Source organism: Pongo pygmaeus, chromosome 10, assembly GCF_028885625.2.
Source record: "Pongo pygmaeus isolate AG05252 chromosome 10, NHGRI_mPonPyg2-v2.0_pri, whole genome shotgun sequence".
Taxonomy (NCBI): domain Eukaryota; kingdom Metazoa; phylum Chordata; class Mammalia; order Primates; family Hominidae; genus Pongo; species Pongo pygmaeus.
In genome coordinates, this window is record NC_072383.2 from 24,769,445 (window position 1) to 24,793,209 (window position 23,765).

Here is a 23,765-nt window from a genome sequence, read left to right on the forward strand (position 1 = left end):
ATGACAGGAGATTATTAAATACTAATTCTTTGCTTGCAAGAGAACACAATGAACAATAGTTGGAAAAGTTAATCAGATGGGGAAATGGGGTAAATTTTTGGAATCTCTTATAAAAATTCAAATACTGATGCCCTGGTATGGGAATCATAAAATATGCAGTTGAAAGGAAGTACAGTATCTTTAAACTTGCAATTAAAAAGTATCTTCAGTAGATTTCATGCTAGAACACATTGTTGGATTAGCCTTATTAGTTGCTGTAAAGCACCCTAAATTCCATTAAGTATTATTGAAAAGGAGTAAGAAACTTATAACTAGGACATGTTTCTCACACACATGCCCAAAACTATAGAAACCCTGTCCCACCAGAAGCTTCAAGATGACAGGAAACTTAGGTCTCCAGGAACACTCAATTTGTTGTCATAATGAAAGCTGAGCAGAGGTCACTCAGTCACTTCCTGTAAAACAGTGAATCAGGTCAAGATGAACCACTGGTCCAGGATCTTTACTGGAAACATAAAGCAACTAACTATCAATATTAGAAACAGGTTGATTTAATGTAAAAAAGAAAATAGGAAATTAAATTGCTAAAAGATGGGGACTGTAGAACAGGCAACAGAGTAAGAGGGGGAAAAAAAAGAGCTTCCCTTCCAAAAATTCTAGAAAGATATCTTATCCTAAAATATTTACAAATTTCATCTCATGTATTAATGTTCATTAAAATTAGCTTGAAACAGTAAATTGAAATTTAAAAATTACCTTTTAAGTCAATAAACACAAATATTAGAGGGAAATATTCCTGAATAGTAGAAAACTAAGATAAACTTCTTAGTGCTTCTAAAATTAAGAGTCTCATAGAAAAGTGGACATGTTCTTGAGGGAAGATGGATGTTTCTGGTATTTGTAGAGTAAACTGATTTATGATATTGCAAATAATAATAGAAAACATTCTTAATCCTTAATGAATTAGGTGGGTCAACCTGGCAGAAGACTGTAACTCTACAAAGTCTTTATAAGGAAGAAATGTAGATTGAGTTTTTAATGCAGTTAGAATTATGCAGTTTTAGAGCTAAGGTTGCTTTTTAAAGAAATAAAAATAGTTCATAAAGAACTGATCCTAAGCAATTAAATAAAACCGGTTCACTTGCAGATTCTTATGGCATTTTCTCTAGAGTAGGTTTACCATACAGCTAAACCTACCACCACTCTTTTCATCAGAGGTTGAGAAAGAATTAAAAAGGCCAAGAGAAACTTGAAATAACCTAGATGTGATGATTAATTTTAGGTGTCAAGTTGTCTGGATTAAGGATTACCTAGATACCCGGTAAAACATTATGCTGGGGTGTGTTGTGAGGTTGCTTTCTGAGGAGATTAGCACATGAGTATAAGTGGCCTAGGTGGGGAACATTCACCCTCTCAATGTGGGCAGGCACCATCTAATCTGCTGAGGATCCAGACAGAACAAAAACAGAGAAAAGGTGAATGCGTGGATCTATCTGGTGGGACTGGGATACACTCTTCTTCTGTCCTTAGACATCAACTTCAGGCCCCTCATCTTTGTACTCCAGGACTCACACTTGCAGCTTCCCGGCTTCTGAGGTCATTGGCCTTGGAGTGAAAGTTATATCAACAGCTTCCCTGGTTCTGAGGCCTTTGGACTTGGACTGAGAACCATGCCGCCAGCCTCCCGGGGTCTCCAGCTTGCGGAAGGCCTGTTGCAGAACTTAGCCTCCATAATTGTGTGAGCCAATCACCCAGTAAGTCCCCCCTCACATATCTATCTATATCTACATCTATATTTATATCTATCTATATCATCTATATCTATATCTTCTATTGATTCTGTGATTTTGGGGAACCCTGAGTAATATACTGGGGTATTAGAGTATGTAAATGTTTGTGCATATACATAAACATACAAACTTGTTCATGCTTTTTAAATCAAATGATACATATTTCAAATGGAATAAAGATGTCTAAATTGACTTCTCCTTTAGCGAGATCTCACAAGAACAATGAGCAAAATGTAGGGAAATATTATCTTTCTTGTCATTTAACATATCCATGAAACGAAAAAAATTGCCCAGCTCTAACTCTTACCAATCGAATTCACACAGCAGATCTGTCTACCCCATTTGATGTATTGGGATCCTTTGCTAAAACTGGACCAAGATAATGTCTTTTGTATTCATATATGAAACAAACATTTTAAAGGCATACTTAATTGTGGACTATAACACGCTACAGTCTACTACTCCATCAATATACGCGTTGCTTTCTAAGGTCTGGAACAACAGCAATGGTATAAAACATCTAAGAAAGTACAATCAGGATGAATAATTTAAGTTAGTATGTTTCTTTCTACAAGGTATCAAGGCACTGTATTTAAAAAGGAAAAGAGTAGATGGAAATTCTAGATGAGTATTTTCAAATATCAAATAAGATGATCTATGGTAAATTATTTTGTGAGCATTCAATTATATATCCATTTTTAATTAAAATAAATCTTATAATATTTGTTATACATTCCAATTGCCTTTCATGATAGCAGATTCTATATTTACTAGTCTTCGTCCTTGCCCTATGCTTCCAAGAAAAAGGAGGCAGTAGGAAGAAGGAGAAAAGGGAAGAAAAAACATTCTAAAATGAAATATGGCAATGATTTATGTGGTGGGAAAATTAGTCTGTTCTACATTTTTAATGTCCTATTTCTACATATGCCACCACATCAGAGCTTCCCATAATTGTTTGAACAATCTCGCAGTAGACTAAATAATTCAAATATATTGTTACTTTCATAACTATTAAGTGTTTATAAGACTTCTCCAAATTAACAATTGACAAAATATATTTCAGAACTACGCTTTTAGTTAATGAATATACTGGAAGCTGTGAAAATGAATTTCTTTCCAGGTTATCAGTCTTGCTCAGTACTTATTTTTTGCCTGAAAGGGTTTTGACACTGTCAGTTTCATTTATCTGCACTAATCCTAGAAAGAAGTCAAACACACATATATATCTCAATATCTCAATGTTTCCCTCAAATTACTTTCAGTGTGACTTTATTTCCTTTAGGGACTTTTTATTTTCCCACTCTGAAATAGTAGAGGCTGGCCGCTTAACACTTTGATCAAATAGAAATTCTAAGCTTTTAAAATTCTCATACTCCACAAAAGTTCTATTATAGTCAGAAAACTTTGCTTCTTATCCTAGCTCTACCAGTTTCTAATTGTGTGGTCTTGGGCACGTTGTTAAACTTGGCCTTTGCTCTCTGGAATATACTTCCTATAGTCATAGAATTTCTAGAACATATAATTTTTAAGTGCTTTTCATTAAAAAAATGTTCTGACTTATAAATTATAGTGCTTCATGCTCTGAAGCAAGAATCCATCCATTTCAACTTTTTGTGATTATGACAGGGCTTAAAATCCACATTGTCAATGTAGTGGTCATAATTGTGGAATAATTCCTAAGAAAGCACTGAAGGTGTTGGCTAATCTAATTGGTCAGAACAGTTTATTGAGCCTTACACACATTTACAATATGAGTTGAAATCTATTTTTGCCATTCTGTTTAACAAAGGACTTATTTCAGTATTACAGAAATTACAAAAATCGAAAACTATTGGTACACTTGTCAGATTGCAGTAAAAGCAAGTGACTACCACATTGCTGATTATGGAATTACCTTACTTAGAATAAGAAAGTGCCGTAACAATATTAATACCTATGCTTTGATAATTAATAAAATTTTAAATGCAGATAACCAGGTACCATAGACTAAAAAGTCAGTGTACTCTGAACAACATGAAGTTCAATGAACAGTTTTAAACCACTGAAATGAATAACCACACTTCAGATATGAATGGATTATAACATGTTAGAAATGTGCTGATCATAATTACAGTTAAGGAGGGGAAAGGTCCTCGGCTGGAACATCTCACTGAACTTCCACTGACTCACTGAAGCTATCTATGGGTCATTAAAATCCCACATAGAATAAGAAAGAAGGAACAGTGATAGGTCTGTTAAATCCATTGAAATTACGTGTGCCTGACTCAATTAGATACAATGGGAGAAATCTGGATGGCAAAGAAGTTAAAACATGATTAATACAAGAGTGAAATAATTTTGACACATTTGCTTCCTGTCATTTATGATATTTACACTTAATAAAATACGTTGGATCTCAAGATACAACTTCAAGAGAATCATGAATTTCTCTCCAGATTAGCATACTTCAAAAGCTAAGAGTTGCCTCCAGATGGATGATGTTACATGGGGTTGGATTCATAGCTCCATGAATTAGGTTCCTTGATAGTCCTAGCAAGTGAGTATTGAGCACTTACTGTGTGCCCTGACACTATGCTAAGGCTCTTTATCCATGATTTCCTTTAATCCTCAAAAATCCCTATATGAAGTAAGTGCTGTTCAGAAAGTAAATTGTCAGAAGGGAAACAGAGCTGAACTTTTGTCAAAGTTTATGACACTAGCAAGTGGTGGAAACAAGACAACACTGGAAACTTTTTTTCTTTTTGTTTACCAACACAGCTGCTTCCTCCTGTACTGATGCTCCTTATCATTGCAAATTTCCAAAAAAACAAAAATGTGGAGGTCCTACAGCCTTCAGGCTTGTTTTCTCCAGGCAAAACCACAGGTAAATCGACTTGAACACCAAATTATTACCGTCCCTATGTTCCACCTTTATCATACATGGCTCTCGGGCATGCAATAAAAAAGTTCTATCTGGTACTACTTCTCTAACTGAAAACCCAGGTACCTTTCTGCTTTGGTTCCCTGCACCTACCCAGTTAAGAACATTTATAGACACATTTTAACATTAAAATATAGATAAAATGAAACCTTTATCTACAATAATTTCTTCTCAGCATACAATGAAAATAACTGTTAGCTTGCTTAGATTGAAGCTCCCTGACACAGTAGGGCCTGTAGACTGACAGACACCATTTGCAAGATTTGCATGGCAGAGGAGGTGCTATGTCATGAATTAGCCTGAAAGTCATTTTTATTTTGGAGGTTATTTCAGTTAGGTATTTAAGGATAAGAAACAGAATATATATATTTTTTAATTGTAAGTATATTGAAATTATGATTTCTGACCTGGATCTGTTGCTGGAGCAAATTGATTTTGTGTTGTTGCTGCAGAAGCTGCTGCTGTTGTCTTGCAATCTGTGAAGAAATTGCACATGAGAAATTTACAAGTATATTGTAGTCCCGGAGGGAAGTTACTAATGTTCTGTTTCTCAAAGTTTGATTTGACACTGATTAAGATGATGAAAATAGATGGGTCTGTGCTCCTAAATTATCAGCAATTCATCCTAAGATCAAGGAAGATATTTAGTCTTTAGGAACGGTTATGTTTCTTTGGCCTTAAACAAATGAAGCCTAAGATACTACGGCAGTGATCAATCCCAGAAAGAAATGTCTGTTTTTCAAACATCCCTCTTCCTAGTGATATATTAAGAAGGTGCTGCTTTTGACATTTTTCAGCCCTTTTCTATAACAGAGTGTTTCACAAATGGGGAAGGGAAGGTTTAAGACTGAGGAGTTGTCCAGGCCTGGTGGCTCACGCTTGTAATCCCAGCACTTTGGGAGGCCGAGGCAGGTGGATCACGAGGTCAGGAGATCAAGACCACGGTGAAACCCCATCTCTACTAAAAATACAAAAAATTAGCTGGGCGTGGTGGCGGGCGCCTGTAGTCCCAGCTACTTGGGAGGCTGAGGCAGGAGAATGGGGTGAACCGAGAGGTGGAGCTTGCAGTGAGCCGAGATTGCTCCACTGCACTCCAGCCCGGGTGACAGAGCGAGACTCGTCTCAACAAAAAAAAAAAAAAAAAAATCTCTTAACCCCTATACCCGAAAGTCAAAAATTCAGGAACAAATTCACACATCACCATGAATAAAAGAACCCATGTGATGAGCATGGATCTACCTGGCTGCACAAAAAAAATTATTTCCCTATGGATGATGGTTTAATTATAATTATTTTAATGCTTTAATTTTATCTTTGGAATATGGTGTAAAAAAAATACATTTTTTTCTCTTTTTTTTTTTTGAGACAGAGTTTTGCTCTTGTTGCCCAGTCTGGAGTGCAATGGCACAATCTCGGCTCACTGCAACCTCCACCTCCTGAGTTCAAATGATTCATCTGCCTCAGCCTCCCGGGTAGCTGAGATTACAGGCATGCACCACCATGCCTGGTTAACTTTTTTATATTTTTACTAGAAACACGGTTTCACCATGTTGGCCAGGCTGGTCTTGAACTCCTGACCTCAGGTGATCCACTTGCCTCGGCCTCCTAAAGTGCTGGGATTACAGGCGTGAGCCACCGTGCCCGACCCATAATTTTTTTTTTTTTCTGAAGATTCAAAGTGGTAAAAGAAACAGTAGAAGGAAGATTACCTTTTTCAGTAAGTCTAGTTCCTTCCTCCCACATAGCAATATTTCAAATGCTATTTAAATCCTTTTAACAGAACTTTGAGAATACTTCAGAACCTGACCACTTCAACCTCCTGCGTACTTTCTTCCGTTCACCGTGTCTCTCGTCTGGATTGTTGTAACGGCCTCCATTTGCTCTTTGTGCTTTTGCTCCTGCTCCCTATAGTCGATCACAGACCAGTACCCTGAAAGTACTTTTTAAAATATGAGTCCACTTTCGGAGACTGAGGTGGGCAGATGGCGAGGTCAGGAGTTCGAGACTAGCCTGGCCAACATAGTGAAACCCCATCTCTACTAAAAATACAAAAAATTAGCCAGGCATAGTGGTGGGTGCCTGTAATCCCAGCTACTCGGGAGGCTGAGGCAGGAGAATCTCTTGAACCTGGGAGGCGGAGGTTGCAGTGAGCCAAGATCACGCCATTGCACTCCAGCCCGGGTGACAACGCGAGACTCCGTCTCAAATATATACGCACATATATATATATGTGTAGATATATATATATGTGCGTATATATATGTGTGTGTGTGTGTGTGTGTACATATATACATATATATATATGTCTTGTCATGCTATTCATCTTTTCAAAACACTTCTCTCTCACTCAGCAAAAAGCCAGTGTACATATAATGCCTGCAAGGCCCTATATTATTTGGTCTCCTGCTACCTCTCTGATTTCATCTCATCCCCTATCACCTCATGCCTGCCACACATTGCATTCCTAACTACCTCTTGTACACACCAAGGATGCTCCTGCCTCCCAAGGATACTCCTGCTTCTGGGCCTTTGCACTTACTTTTCCCGCTATCTGGAATACTCTGCCTAGACAGCCCCATGGCTCACTCCTACACTTCCTACAGGTTTCTGCTCAAATGTTCTCAGTCAAAAATGTCTTCTCTGAGCACCCATTTTAAAAGAACATATTCCCGCAGATAATACCCTCATCTCCAATGCCCTGCATAATTTTTCAACATAATCCTTAGCAACGTACAGTTTACAGGTTTACTTATTGTCTATCCTTCCCAACTAGATTAGATTTCAGTACGCAAGGGATTTTTGTCTGTTTTATTTCCCCACTCTACTCTCACTAACTAGAAGAAAACCTGGCATCAAATTGGTGGTCAATGAATATTTATCTAATAGATGAATGTGGAATGGAGCTCAGAATCTGGGCGAAAGGCTCCAGTAAACAGGTCCTTTAGCTTTTGTAACAGCTATACCAGGAGTATTAGAATACACACAATGGGGACATTCTGCACTCAGTAGGGAGTGCTGGGAGGAGTGTCAGAAAAAGACTACAGGAGAAGATGAACCTGCCCTGACCCTTAAATAATAAGTATTAAATGTCTTTCATGAAAAGATCTCCCACCACAGAGTGGTAACTGTGCATGCCTGCCATGTATGGTAGAGAAGCGCTGGGAGAGCTGAACGGGCTCTAGAAACATGACCTGTAGCTATCACCAGGGATCTTCTCTCAGGCTGTGGAGGCAGCACTGCAGGACATCTCTCCAACACAGGAGAGAAATTCTTGAAGAACCTAGGGGTTTGTAAAGTTCCAAGGAGAATGTCAGAGGTCTTGGGAAAGTATTAGAATCAAAGGATTCTAGAATCCTTTTATAATATTCAGGGATGGGCTAGAATGTGAAAGAGATAAGAAAGAAGCTTCCTCTCCATCAGTCATTGCTTAGATCTTTCAGGACATGTGTGCCCTCAGACCCACCAAAGCAAATAGGGATTATCTACAAAAAATATCCCCAGCCAAGCTACATTTTCTGAAGCTCCTAGGATTCTCCAGAATTCAGTTGACTGAAAGATTAAGAGTTAAGGACAAGAAAAGAGTGGTGTTGTTTTATACTGTTACAGGCAAGCATTCTGAACTCTTTTATCATAGGGATAAAGCAAGAGGCATATGGGCCATACCCAAAACCAAGCCAAATATATCTTTAATGAAAGTGATGAGGTATTTCATTAAAAATAAAACTAACATCTTTTAAGCAGACATAAACCACCAAGTAGAGAAGAGTACAATGGAAATAAGGGGCTGGAAAAAAGGAGCTCCTCAAACATAAACTGAGTATTTCTTCATGCCATTCAACCCTGCTACCTTACACTTTGAAAGATGTTCAGAAGGTTCTACAGGGAGGTGTAGACACACAAATATTAAATAGTGGCCATCCTTCACCTGGGATGGTGAAGGGACTATGCCCAGAACATGGAACAGGGAAAGGACTTAGCCTTGAAAAAGAGGGCCATACTTACCTGTAAGCTGAAACTATGTCACCTCCCCTCTATCTTACTTTCTATTTACTACCAATTTTTTTTAACTAATAGCTCATAGGCATTGCCTCCATTTTCCTACTACGTATATTCCAGTTTTTATTGTCTGATTTCGGCTACTAAAACACCATAGAAGCCTTACTCTTCAAGGCCAACAATGAGAATCTAAATGAAAAATCTAGTAGTTTCAGTCTGATATTAGAATGATTACTTTTCTGTAGCATTTAACACTGTTCCCTATGACCCCTTAAAATCTCCATTTTGCTTCCTATGACATTGCACTCCTGGCCCCACTTCCATATCTGATTCTTTCTGCATATGTTCATTTTCCTTTCTCTGCCAGCTATATAAGCCAGTATCTCCCAAGGATCTACCCTTAGTTCCTTTCTGCTTTCTTGTAATATTACCACTGTAAATTAAGGCCTATAAGCCTGCCACATCTCTGCATAAAACACTCCTGTCCCCGATATTAACATGGCTGCCTTTTGTATGTCATTTAGATCTCAGCTTAACTGCCAAAGCTTTAGAAAGATCTAGCTGCCCAATCTAAGGAGCATTGCCTTGTCATAGCAATCAACATTTATCTTATTATTCTGTTTATATTTTTTCAAATTATTTATCACTATATAATATCATTTTGTTAATTTATCTGCTCCTTTATCTGACTCTTTCTTTCCACTAAAATTTAGGGTCTTTGTCTCTCTGATTAATTGAGATAGCCTCAATAATTAGTACAGTGCCTGGCACATAAGAAGCACTAGATTACTATTAGTCAAATAAATGAATGAATGTTATCTCCTCCAGTAGAGTTTAAACCACCATTTCTCTGTAAATAACCTAAGAAACACCTGAGCTCTCTTCCAAAATGCTGATTGGTGTTTCTAGCTGTCTCTCACATACCGCCAACTGGACAATCTGACAGGAGCTGTAATTCAACATCATAAAACTACTTTCTTTTCCAGACTTGCTCTTCTCCTGACTTTCTCTGTTTCTGGTGATTGGCATTCTCAATCTCCCTATTACTAGGCTCAACGCTTTTCCTTTCCCTTTTGCCTACTCAAAGAATTCTACTAACCATAACTCTTCCACCTGTTTATTTCTTTCATCTCTTTGTCCATGGTCATTACCCTAACTAATTTAGATTCTCACTCTTTTTAATTTAAAGTATTATAATAGCCTTGTAACTGAACTTCCTGCCCCTAGCTGGAAACTCACTTTACTTGTTGAAGCCCACAAGTTCTTCAAAGCGTATCTCAAATGTCAGCTCTCTAATGAATTCTTTCAAAATGTTTCTTGTTGAAAATGTTCTCTTGACTCTCCATGGTTCTTTTTTGGTATTTTTCTCATGATTTATCAGAATTTACCTTGATTATAATTACCTCTACGCTACTTACCACCAAAGTAGTTAATAAGCATCTTAAAATCTGGGTTTTGTCTGTGGGTGGGTTTTTATTTTGTTTTGTTTTGTTTTGCTTTTTTGGCCTTTTAATTTATTTAACTGGGGAGGTGGAAGGGACTCTTATTCATTGTTGTGTGCCTAGGACAGTGGCCTATAAGTAGCAGGCAAAGCAATGTCTGAGGAATTTGATTGCATCGCTAGTTCTTACTCACCTGTTCTTGTTGCTGCTTGGCCAGCTCCATTTGCTGACGCTGTTTCTCAATCTGAGAGGCCGCTAGTTTCTTCTGCTCATCGTGGGCAGCCAACAGCTGCTCTCGTAGGCTGGTCAGCTGGTTGATCATACCCATGAGTTGCCTTTCTTTCTCAGCTAAGCTCTCGGGAGTCCCTACAAATCATATAGCAATAAAACAGACAAAATAAATGAAAAAAAGTAATTATTTCAATGAAAATGGCTCTGTTGTATACAGAGCTAGTCCAAATATAAAGTTCAATAAACACAAAAACATTACCTACTTCTTTTACATTTTCACGCAACAGTAAAAAGTGATGGCAATTTACCCATTACAAAATACCACAATGAACCTGGCTCTCTGGCACAATAGATGGCACATTGGACTTCTAACAAAGTACCATAATGACCAAACATTTTGAGTGTTTTTACATTTATGACCAGTAATAATCTGTAGATTTTTTTAACTTTTACTTTATAAGTAAATTAAAAAAAAATGTTGGCTGAGCATCTACTGTTTTTAACAGTCTATGCTAGGGCCTGCTGGAAATAAAAAGATGTCCAAAGTACAGTTCTTGGCCTTAAGTACCATAGTTTTTCATCTAATTAAAGAGGCAAGACAAAGACACAAAAAACTAATAGCCAGAGTTATTAAGAGGTCAAGGCATTAGTATTAGTGATATGATTCTCCCTTTCTTAAAAAAAAAGTTGAAGATTCAGAATTCTATGTTAAAAGAGAGCAAACATCTATTTAGCCAATCAAGTTTTAGACTGTATTCCCCATATGCCAATTCAGAGTCTATCTTCAAAAATAAAATATAGTTAACTGAGCGAATATTCAAGTTTGAGAACACAAATATAGCAATTGTGAGATAATGTGGTTGGCAAATTAGCATCACCTTATGGTCACGTAAGCTAATACATAAATCCAAAATTTGGAGAAGTCATGGCAATCATTTAAAATACATATTACACTCAAGATATTTAAAACATGCCAATGAATGTTATTAAGTTAAAATTTATATTTCATATAAGGGAAATATGTGCTGTTCACTGAAACGGAAACAGTATCACTTTTAATTGTTCTTTTAGAACTCACAAGATAGACAAGGCCCCTATGATAAAGTACTACCAGTAGGAGAGAACACCCTCTTTAATTACAATTTTCACTTCAAACATAAGACACTAAGCACTGTTTTACTACTGCATTTGCCACCTGTATACATAATTAGATAGAAGGATCTGTTATAACTCAGTCACCCTTCTTAACCCCAGTGCATTTCTCCTACCAATTTAGGCTGAAACAGTTTGTTCTATTTTAGCAAGTAGCAGCTATAGTTAGTAGCTTATAATTTTTATATGCCCATTTGGAATAGAAAGAAGGGTTCTAACGTATTTTACATATAACATAGAGAACAAATATTCAGAAAAGAAAATGTGTGAATAAGGCAGTAACCATTTCTTATGCTCTTATTATCAATGCCTGTCCTTATCCAAGGCAGGTGGTCAATAATGTGTTGCTAATAATTCATTATATCTCCGATATTTGGATTCCATCAGAATGAATGAACATTAACTCTATGAATAATAGCCACATGACTATTATATCCTAATATTAAATAATATAAATATATCTTGGGAAGATTTTCTTAATGAAAACATTCATATGCTAGCAAGATAAACATCTTCCTACATTGTTAATAGAGAAGTAAATTTCTACCACATTTCAAGGAATACACACTAGGAATACCAATACACATCATGTCTTAGAATGCGCATAACCTACAAAGGATAATTCTGCTTTTAGAAATCTAGCCCAAGGCTGGGTGCAGGGGCTCACGCCTGTAATTCCAATGTTTTGGGAGGCCCAGGCAGGAGGATCACTTGAGGCCAAGAGTTCAAGACCAGACTGGACAACATAGCAAGACTCCATTTCTGCAAAATTTTTTTAAAAATTAGCTGAGCATGGTGGTATGCACCTGTAATCCTAGCTACTTGGGAGGCTGAGGTGGGAGGATCACTTGAATCCAGGAATTTGAGGTTGCAGTGAGATACACTGCCTAAAAAAAAAAAATCTAGTCCAAAAATATCGTAAGAAATGTGGTTTAATTACTAATTGTTTGAAATGAAATTCTAGAAACAACCTAAATGTCAAATAAGAATAATCAAATAATTATGGGTCATCCATGGTAGAGTATTTTGTAACCATAAAAAATTATTTCTGAAGAAAATTTAATGACATGGGATCTAGTCTATGATATAAAGCTAGGTTTAAAAGCAGTTGGAGAGAAATGAAACATTTGTATACTCACCTCAATGCGTACCCATGTCTATGTTTATACGAATAAAGACTGAAAGCAAATTTACCTACATATTAATAGTAGCTATTTCTAAGTGATGGAATTATAGGTCATTTTAATTTTTTTCTTTTTCTTTTTTTCTTTTTCTTTTTTTTTTTTTTTTTTTGAGATAGAGTCTTGTTCTGTCACCCAGGCTGGAGTAGAGTGGCACAATCTCGGCTTACTGCAAACTCCGCCTCCTGGGGTCAAGTGATTCTCCTACCTCAGCCTCCCGAGTAGCTGGGATTACAGGCGCATGCCACCATGCCTGGCTAATTTTTTTGTATTTTTAGTAGAGATGGGATTTCACCATGCTGGCCAGGCTGGTCTCGAACTCCTGAACTCGTGATCCGCCCGCCTCAGCCTCTCAAAGTGCTAGGATTCATATTTTTGTATTTAGAAAATTTTTCCACAATGGTTATTGCTACATTACTTCCATACTCAGAAAAAACTTATTTCACCTCAACATGCAGAAGTATAATTTAAAAGCTTAAGCAAATCAGCACATACTCAACACCTACAGTTGGTCCTGCAAAACCCACTTAAGTTATCCCTCCGCATAGGTGGGTTTCACATTCCGTGAATACTGTAATTTGGATCTGTGTTTGGCTGGGAAAAAAATCCACGTATAAGTGGACCTGTGGCATTCTAGCCTGTGCTGTTCAAGGGTCAACTGTATATATTTGGTGATGAGAATTAACAAATATCATTTTGTCATTAAGTATATGAAAGATTAACAAAATTATTTGTTTTCACTTAGTCATAAAGACATAAATAAGATTTCAAATTTAAAACAAAATTTCTAATTTTATAGTCCATATTCATTTCAAACTTTTTGAACCTTCAGCTCATCTTGCTGCATCTTCAGCATGCTCACATGACTTCCTAGACATGATTTCATTCTATTTCGACTCCTACTTAGCTAACCTTTTCTTCTCAGTCTTTTTCACCGACTCCTCTTCTGCCACCCATAAATGCCCATATTCTCCCCAGTCCCATTCTTTACCTATTCTGTCCTTGAACTAACATGCTTCAAACTCTAAGAACTATATTTCAACAATGCTTTACAGATTTTAACCTCCTGAGTTCTAAAATACATAGTTTCACAGTCAATGAAATAATAAGGTACGTGCCAACCCTAAGATTGTCCCCCAGCCCTATTAACCTATTTTTAGATGCAGAATGGGGTATCTCTGAGGGTGTATCTCAGTCATAAAATTCAACTTGCATAAAATGAAACTCACCATTTTCCTGTAATTTTAAAGCCTTATTACCAATCAGCATTCTAAAATATTAACATCTTCATTTCCTTCTCAACTGCCCATCCCTGCATTGATATTAATCAATCACAGTAATTTTTCCTCAAAATAGATTTGTTTTTCCTTTAATTTTAATTAAAATTATATTTTTCAATATTATTATGTTCATATTAGTAAATAATGATAAAAGTGTATAGTAAAAGATCTCCTCCCAACACTATCCCTTCAAAGGTAACCACTATTATTATTTTTTGTGTGTCTTATCCTTGATAACACAGATTTAAGCATATACAATAATATTTCTGTATTAGTTTGCCAGGGCTGCCATAACAAAGTACCACAGACTGGGTGGTTTAAAAGACAGAAATTGCCTTACAGTTCTGGATGCTAGAGTCTAAGATTAAGTTGTCAGCAGGGTTGATCTGTTCCAGGCCTCTTTCCTTGGCTTGTAGATGTCTGTCTTCTCCATATGTGTTCACATCGTCTCGGTCTGTACACACCCATGTCCAAATTTCCTCTTCTTATAAGGATACCAGTCATCTTGGATTAGGACCCACCATAATAAACTCATTTTAATTTAATTCCCTTTGTAAAGATCCTATCTCCGAATACGTTCATATTCTGAGGTTCTAGGCATTAGGACTTCAACATATAAATTAGGGTTGGTGGGTAGGGGAAAGGGCATAGTTCAACCCATAAGAATGCCTTTTACGCAAATGATAACATAACATAAATACTGTTGTACTGACTTAGAGAGAGCACTTGTTCCATCCTGCCTTCTCTATCTTCACTGCCATTTTTGTCATCTTTTTTCATGAATTTTTGTAACAAATTTTTAAAATAGAACTTTTAAAATAGAACTTCCTGTCATCAATTGATCTCTGTACAAATCTATCCTCTAAAACTGTTACCAAAATTACCTTTCTAGATAACAAAGTCATGTCATGTCAGAGTCTAGTCCTGTCACTTCCCCTGTTTAAAGACCTCCAATTGCTCCCCATTGGCTTCAGAAAAAACTGTCAAGTCATTATTACGAATTAACGAGGTCCTTCAAAATATCACCTAATTGTCCCACTTCCTCTGTGCATCCTAAATTCTAGCCAACTGAATGTTCTAACATTACCCCACCACCACCACCACTCTAAGCACTTGCAAATGCCATCCTTAACAAGTGCCTTGCCTGGGCCAGTCTCTCCCTAAACATTCATTCTTCATGCTCCAGGCTCAGGCATCTTGTTTTTTGTGGCTCTTTTCCTGATTTCCACGGATAACAGATGTTCTCTTCTTTGGGAATCTACACAGCATACGTGTAGATCTTTATTATAGTATTGAATCATTGCATTGTATTATCTTATGTTCACATTTTTCTCCCAAAGTCAGGAGAGGTAGCTGCAATAGCAGCAACTGTAAATGATTGACTTTTCTATCCTCATTATCTACTACAGGTAATGGCAAATAGCATATGTATTGCATATAGCAGATCATCTAACACCGTTTAATGAATGACATAAAGAATAAAGCCCCTTCCCTTTAAACCATTCTCAAGTTTAAGCATGCATAGGAATTCTAGTTTTGGCTTAAGAGAGTTGAGACAAAAAAAAAATAAGCTTTTGCAAAAGAAATCTTCCCCATTTTTACAAAAGTACTAAACTGAGATGAAGAAGTCCATCCCATGGCTTCCACTCTAAATTATCACATTCTTCATGATCATCCCCAACTGCTTAGAGAGGACTTAGTAAGTGGTCTGTGAACAATGGAGAAAGTAGCAAGAGTCACAAGACATCCTTGACTTTAAAAAAGTGGAAGGAATATTAACTAGATCCTTGGAGTACTCCAGAGGCCTCCCAGCAAAAAGGAGCTACTCTTTATTCACCTAGATTCAGGTTTTTAAGAGTCATAACTTATATATGTGCGTGTCTATATAGTGTATAACCCTATGGAGACACAGTCATGTATATATGAACTTGTTCCATCTGAGTCAGATAGCTAATGTCATGAGTTCACTTGTGTGTGACTGACAGTAATTTATTTTCATGTTTCAGTTATTTGCATTCTTGTATGTTTTTAATCTATCCTAGTCCTGCTCCAGTCCCCTTAGAATGAAACATAACTGAAGTAAGACACAAAAATATTGTTTCAGTCTTCTTCATGCCTAAAAACTGCAGGCATAGCAGTCATTTATACTTCTGTATTCCATAGAAGCAGCACATGTCAGATTCCCTAATATAATGAGACAAAGTCATGAGGGAAGGGAACCAGCTTCAGTCATCGCCAGCTCAGCAAAAGACATCATGATCTCATATGGTTTGGCTGTGTCCCCACCCAAATCTCATCTTGAATTTAGCTCCCACAATTCCCATGTGTTGTGGGTGGGAGCCAGTGGGAGGTAATTTAATCATGGGGGTGGGTCTTTCCCGTGCTATTCTCGTGATAGTGAATAAGTCTCACAAGATTTGATGATTTTATAAAGGGGAGTTTCCCTGCACTAGTTCTCTTCTCTTGTCTGCCGCCATGTTTAGTACCTTTCACTTTCTGCCATAACTGTGAGGCCTCCACAGCCATGTGGAACTGTAAGTCCATTAAATCTCTTTCTTTTGTAAATTGTCCAGTCTCGGGTATGTCTTTATCAGCAGCGTGAAAACAGACTAATACACCATCCATACATTGCTTAGTCAAAATCCAGGTGTTCATTTTCTGTCTACCTCATCTTCCCTATATAATTCACTGGAAATTGATCAACCCTAGAACATATTATAAATCAGTCTCTGTATCTCATTTCCACTATTACTCCTTAATCCAGGCCACTATCATCTCTTGCCTTTACTACAACAATTGCTTTCTAGTCATTGTCTCTATTTCTACTTGTTTCCTTACTAAAATCCATTCTCCAAACAAACGTTCATAGTTATCTGCTTAGAAAGGTAAATCAAGTCATGCCATATGTCTGTATAAAACTGTTTCAAAGCTTTATTCTGCACATGGAATAAAATGCAAACTCCTACCCTTACAAAGCCCTGAATGGTGTGGCCCTTGCCTTCTTCCCTGGCATTATCTCTTCCCATTTTCTCTTTTGTCAGTATGCTTCTTTGAGTTCCTCTAATACCAATATGCAAACTTGCTCCCACCATAGGACCTTTGAATGTTAACTTTTACCCTCAGAAAACTCTTCGCCCAGACCCAGGTTTCTCAACCTCAGCGCAGTTGACATTTAGGCCAGACAATTTTCATGGGGAGTGGTCTTGCCTCCATCTTCTAGATGCAGGTGGGACCCTCACTCCTAGTTATAATGCCCCTAAATGCCTCCAGACATTGTCAAATTTCTCCTGGTGGAGCAAAATCTTCCTCTTTAAATGACTGGCTTTTTTTCTTTAATTCATTCAGCATATGTTCACAGGGCAGCTCCCATGTGCCTCATACTGCTTTTAAGTGTTGAGGATACTAAGAGAACAAGCCAGAAAAGAATGCATGCCTTCAGATAGCTTAAATTTAAATGAAAGAGATAAAAAAAAAAAAAAAGAATACAATCAAATCTATCCAAGGTAATAACTTAAAGTCCGGCTCCTCGGAGGGCCTTCGCTGACCACTGGAATTATAAAAGCAATCACATCTCACTTTCTATCACATCACTCAATTTTTATACTATAGTAGTTAGCATTATATGTTATATTCTTATTGATATAGTTATTTATTTATGTATCTCCCAGTAGAGTATAAGCTTTATGATAATAGGATACTATTATAATTTGTTTCGTTCAACACTGTATTTCCAGTATCTACAGAATAATGCCTAACACATAGTGGATACCTTTATACAGATATACGACCACTTGTTGAGTGAATAAAATAAATAAACTTAAGAACAATGAAAAGTCCTTGATTAGCTGATACTGTACAATTTTATGCACAGGAATAACCCTCATCAGGGTTGAATTAAAGATGATCTCAAAAACATCAAAATAATAAGAAAAAATACATGAAAATTGCTATTTCCCCATTATTGTTTTACTCCACCCAAATGAAATCGATAAATGGCTTGAAATCAAATCATCAAAATCAAAGTAAACCATTGGGAACTATTGTTCAAATAAAGAAAAAGTAAAAGTAAACTCACTTTAGAAAAAAATGTCCTAGAAGTTTAGAGCTAAAAGTAAACTAATTGCGTTTCTTCCCTCAAAAAACTTACCAAAAATTTAATTCTTTGTTTCAAAGTGAAAATCTTTGCCAGGGTGGTTTGTTTATTTTATTATTTGTGTTTGTCAGACTACTAGTGTTACAATTTGAACAAGACTTTACTTGGTTTAATTTTTTTATGGAGATGTCACTTTCAACTGGTATTCCACTTGAAACATCTAAAAATCATTCATTGTATTGCCTTTTAATATTCCGCCTAATGAAGAACTACTACTAGGCTATAAGCTCTAGGAGGGCAGAAATCTGTCTACTAAATACTAATGGTATTTGCTACCATTATATCTCCAGAGCTACCACATGGCAAGACAGATAACAGCCTTTGTTGAATAAACTGAAAATAAAATGAATAAAAACTAAGTTAGTCTAAATTTATAATGGAAGCTTCTTTCAGCAGCACTCTTATCCAACAAAAAGAGAAAAGGCAGACTTCCCCTCATCAAAAAGGCTAAATAAAAATGGCACTATTACAGCTCATAAAAGGAGTATTTGTTAGGTTATCCTACATGCAAACATCTATTAACTGGTTCTTTACATTGAGAAAGAATTTAATCAGACTTTGATAAAATTTAGCTACATATTCTTTACTGCAGTATAGATACCCCTCAGAAGTTGGAATCAATTAAAATTATGTAAGGAATACTATAGTTTATTAAATGACTGAGTATAAATTAATTGACATCTTCTTGTACCCTAATACTATAAGTATTCTTACCTTTTCCAATATGTTTATGATTTCTTTTGACATGATAATGTTGTTGTTTTTGCTTCAGTATCCCAAAAGGTGGGCCTTGGCTTAGATTTAAATACATCTAATGTGGAAAACTTTCCATGTTAAGGGTGACACCATTAGAGTGAATAAAATAATTAACAAGTAGCTATAGTCTTCACCACTGTTGCCCCATGGTGGATGTTTTGTTTCTGGGACATTATGAGAGAGATGTATGCATTATAATTTCTATAGTGAGTGAAAGGGTTATTCTTGTTACCTTTTCAAAAAAGTATTGCTCTATAAAACATCTTATTTAAAAATGTCACCTTTTAATGGAGACTGTAATTTTAGAAACTTTTTCCAAAACTATTCCATCCACTTACTTATTGTACTTGAAATATAAAAACCATTATTTTAAAATATCATGTTAAATCTGCTGCATTTGGAATGTAGTCAATAATAGTTATCCTAAAACATGGCATTTTTCACTTGTCATTCCTTCCTCAAATATGCACTACATTCCAAACTTTGAGCCAACAGAATATTAGGTAGTCTACAAGGGGCCGGTCAATATGTAAACAGGGAAAAATACAAAACTGAGTGTGTGTGTGCTAGGGACAGATCTAAGGACAGAGTATCTTGGATGCAAATTATAGAAGTTCTTCATCCAGGTTTGGTAGGTCTAGAAATGTTCTCCAGTTTTAATTCTCGATTCTAGAGATCACCCAGTCAAACTCTGTTGAAGACAGGCTGCTAAGCATTACATAAAAAAACACAGGCCTTAGAGGCAGTGAGAAGTTAAGTTCAAATTTTGACTCTGCCACAACTAGAGTATGTGGTGTTTGACAATTAATTTCTGAGTCTCAACTTTTTCACATGTAAAATCAGAGTTAAATAATGTTGTCACAATAATTTTGTAAGAAAGATGTTTACACTGTGCCTGTAAGAAGATGTTCACTAAGTAGCAGGCAATAAATCATAATCGGCAACTTTTTAAAAATGAGTAGATGAGGAAATAAACCAAAAGTGGTAGCCCAATTTCCACGAGTACTTGGGAGAATCAGCCCACATAACATCAAATCACTGTGGCTACACCACGCTTTCCTAGTAAATTTTAGTACAAAACAGGAAAAGGTTTTAGGTTAATTGCATTACCCAATAGTCTGGAGAGTATTTAAACAAGCTTTGGAATTCATATCTACAAGAAAACAAATAATGTGTTTATAATTATTTTGATTTTAGAATCTTTATGCTTCTCAAACAAGCGATTCTTTTTAAATGAATGAATGCATTTTTAAATGAGAAACATGTTGAGGAGAGCATTTTTTCCAATATAAAGCCCATATTAAATATGTAAGAGTTTAGTATTTGATTAACCTTATGTTTAAGACACATTATTAAGTACCTTAAAAAGTACAAAGTATATAAAATTTCCTAATTGTGAACTGGACTATCAATATACAGATAATTGAGATACAGTGACCTATCCTTTTCTTCCGATCACTAGCTGTATTTACACACTGGCATGAGGACACTGGCGTCATGAGACGGAGCAAATCACTGGTTTATAGAAAATGTACTCACTCTTTGCTTTTATAGACATTGCCAAACTTATTTTGAAAACTTATATTCTACGCGCCAGCAGTCTTTCTTTAGTTCTTGTGAAATAGTTTTTACAAAAAGTGAAAACATTACTCATAAGCAACTACAGAGGAACTATAAAACAAGCTTAGTAGATTAAAAACATTAAACATTTACTTTATTTAGAAGTAAATGACTACATGTTGTGTACCTTCCTTGTGGCTGACTCTTGTATTGAACAAATTCCAGATCCAACAGCTCTCTCAGAAAATAATAAACATTTCCAACCCCTTTGTAAAAATGTGCAGATATACATGTTTTAGGTTAATGTACAAATGTAATAACAACAAGATTACTATTCGTAAACCACATGATTCTTAAATCTTTACTGGATTTTAAAAGAACATGTTTGAAACAACTTTTGAAGTGATATAAACCCTTACATATTGAAATGCTGAATATTAGTTTCCATGTTTTAAATTTATAAAACTTACAGGATCCTTTACCAGATTTTTTACCTGGGATCTGATTCCTATTCTAAGCCTGCTTTTTTCAAATCATCTAATGTTATTTAGACATAATCATCCCTTTCAAGCCACTGACTGACTCTATATATCTTCTGTCTCAAACATTTACATGCCACCTAAAAGATTATCTACTTTAATCCACACACTGAATCTACATTACATATGTCTTTAATTCATGAGCTCTGAAAGGCTATAGTATTGCTGAATGGATTATCTCCTTGAATCCCTTATTGGCAGTTCTAGAGGTGTTTGGTGTTTGCCTTTATAGCCCTTCTTCTAGAATACACAAAATTATAGCCTTGCAAAAGAACCATTTGTTGAATTATATCAAATGCCCCTGGCACTTTTGTTAAAAACAGATTCAACAGTTTGTGGGCCTGAATTAATGCACCATGACAGGGTCAGAAGAATCCATCAGAGATTCTGAGGGGAAACAAACCAGGCTCTAAAAAACTCTTGAAATAAGGCAGGTAGAGAAACTGGTCTAGAATTTTTTAAAGTGACTTGGCCAGAGAACCTCCCATACACAGCTCTGCTTTTATCAAGATAAAAACAATTGAGAGTATTTTGCATGCAGATATTTGTGTTATAATTCTACAAATAAACATTAAGTCAGCAAAATACAAATTTTGCAATTACTTTGTTGAAAAACAAATGATCTGCTTAGATTAGTTAAAGCCGACGTGGATCCCCAGATACTATCCTCAGGTGAGGTACCAATGCAATGAATGACCTTCAGTGTAATGGAATTTCATGCTAGCTGAAACTGTGTGTGACTACTGGTTGCCAACTGGAGTAAAGGCATTGTTTCTCCCTCCGCACTCAATAACTACGAGACTCTAAAAGGTATTTCTTCACCTTTCACATTATTGTTACTCAGTGCTTCTGCTACAGATAAGGGCAAAAGAATCTGTAAACTGACCAGTTATACTACGTCGCTTATAAGTAAAGAAGAAACAAATACTTCTTTTGGGCAGCTAATCAGTTTATAGCATATATTGACTGCTGTTGGCAGAAGTTTTCAGTCAAACTGTTTTGTTCTGCAAAACCAGATCGAGTGTCCTTTTTATGTGTTTGCTAGAGGATTGTTTCTAATGTAACTTTAAAACCTAATTCACATTTCCAAAGTACCAGAGCATAAAATGGCATGAATTCTAACAGGTAAAATAATCCAACATGAAAAATAACTTTATGCTCTTAGAAGTAGGTGACCTTTACTAACTCACATTGTTTCTTGAAAAATGAGATTGACTTTAAGTGGGCATGACAACTATTTATTGATAGCTAAACTCTCCAAATCAAGTGCTATTCATTTTTCCTATTTTAAAAAGTCTACCATTTCTACTTTTTGAACATTAATAGTAAGAAACACTTCTCTAAACCCTTCCAAGCTATGATTGTAATATTTGTCCAAATGCTCTGAAACTGATTCACTGATAGCAATTTAAAACAGCACTTAAAAATAGAGCTCAGTCCTCACTTGGCTATAGTATGAAATATTCAGAAAAGGGAAAAGGGCATACACACATGCACAGACTTATTCACTCACACATCTCCTGGAACTAATTAAAAATTAAATGGAAACTGGCTAATATAAATGGAGGAGAAAAGTTTCCACGCACAGCAAGGCTCTGTGAGTACTGTAAAGGCCGGAAACATCCTAACATATGCAAAGGATCTATTTAAATACATTATTTTAAATTAACCTTCATAAATAATAATTCAATACATTCATATTTTCAGATTTTAAAAAAATTTACTTATTCTTCCCTCCCTCAACTAAACAAGTATAAGACAGCATAAGACTTACATCTTTATTTGCCTAAAAAAATAACTTCCTAAACAACTAAGCCATTGTTCTTGTCTAACTTCTGAAGTGGCAGGAAAACTACATTCCTGGGACCTACATAATCTTTGTGCCTGACCCCCAACAAGAACCTTTAAGTCAAATTCACTTACCCCCAGAGGGCAACACACTATTGTATCCTCTCCACTTTCTAGCCACCTATGAACAATGGATAGTAATTGCAACTGTCACGGGCAGTCAGTAGGAAAAGTAACTCAGTGCTGTTTTCTAGGTTTACTGCCAAACCTGAGTTGAACACCTAATAACCATGCCCTGAACAGAAGAAAGACCTACAGTTGCTTTTCAAATGCATCAGAAAACAGTGTTTTGAACAGAATCAGAGGACAATAACCTAACTTGTACTCTGAATGTGAAGCTTAAAAACTCAAAATTAAAGACAGAAACTTCTTTTGTGATTGTACTGTAGCTTCCTAAACTAACCCCCAAGGCAAGCCTGAAAGGGACAGCTGAGCTTTCCTCTAAGCTTGTCATCACTGCTGTTACTGCTTTTAAGTTTGACTTGTGAAGGAAAACGAGGGAGGGAAAAAATGTTTGTCCTCCATTGGAATGAGATCAGAAGGCTTGGAAAAGGCAGTCTTCGCTGCTCTACTCTGAGTTATTACCTAGGTCAGAGGAGAATAAAAAACCTTGGAGAATGCATCTTATGCCTCAGGGGTAAATGGGTTAAAATCCATCAAAATAATATCAAGGACCTGCTGCCTCTGAAGATGAAACTTCTCAGTTCTCCTTAAACTTTCTCTTCAAGCTCTTTAAGGCATATTGATTCTCATTCATTTGAATTTCATTCCACTGTAGATTTTGGTTACTGAATTTGTTGATTAGCACCAATTCATTTTCTTATCACCCTTTCACAGGTAATCATAGCCTAAATACATGTAATTCCAAATGATCTGCATGAAAAGTGAAATATTCAGCCAAACATTTTCCGGAAGTT

General features: G+C 36.2%; 1 protein-coding gene across 20 annotated transcripts in view; it reads right to left on the reverse strand.

Annotated features, from left to right (window-relative positions):
* Positions 1 to 23,765, reverse strand: part of SOX5 (SRY-box transcription factor 5) — a 1,038,078-nt gene that overhangs the window by 207,558 nt on the left and 806,755 nt on the right. For 17 of the 20 annotated variants that reach the window (XM_054445328.2, XM_054445330.2, XM_054445334.2 and 14 more), the window contains 2 exons: positions 10,342 to 10,514; positions 5,118 to 5,186 (listed from right to left, as the gene is read on the reverse strand). In XM_054445328.2, the coding sequence (XP_054301303.1) occupies positions 5,118 to 5,186; positions 10,342 to 10,514 (242 nt within the window). Of the gene's footprint in view, positions 1 to 5,117; positions 5,187 to 7,822; positions 8,022 to 10,341; positions 10,515 to 23,765 lie in introns of those variants that run through there. The other 3 variants (XM_054445338.2, XM_054445339.2, XM_054445337.2) reach the window with 3 other exon arrangements.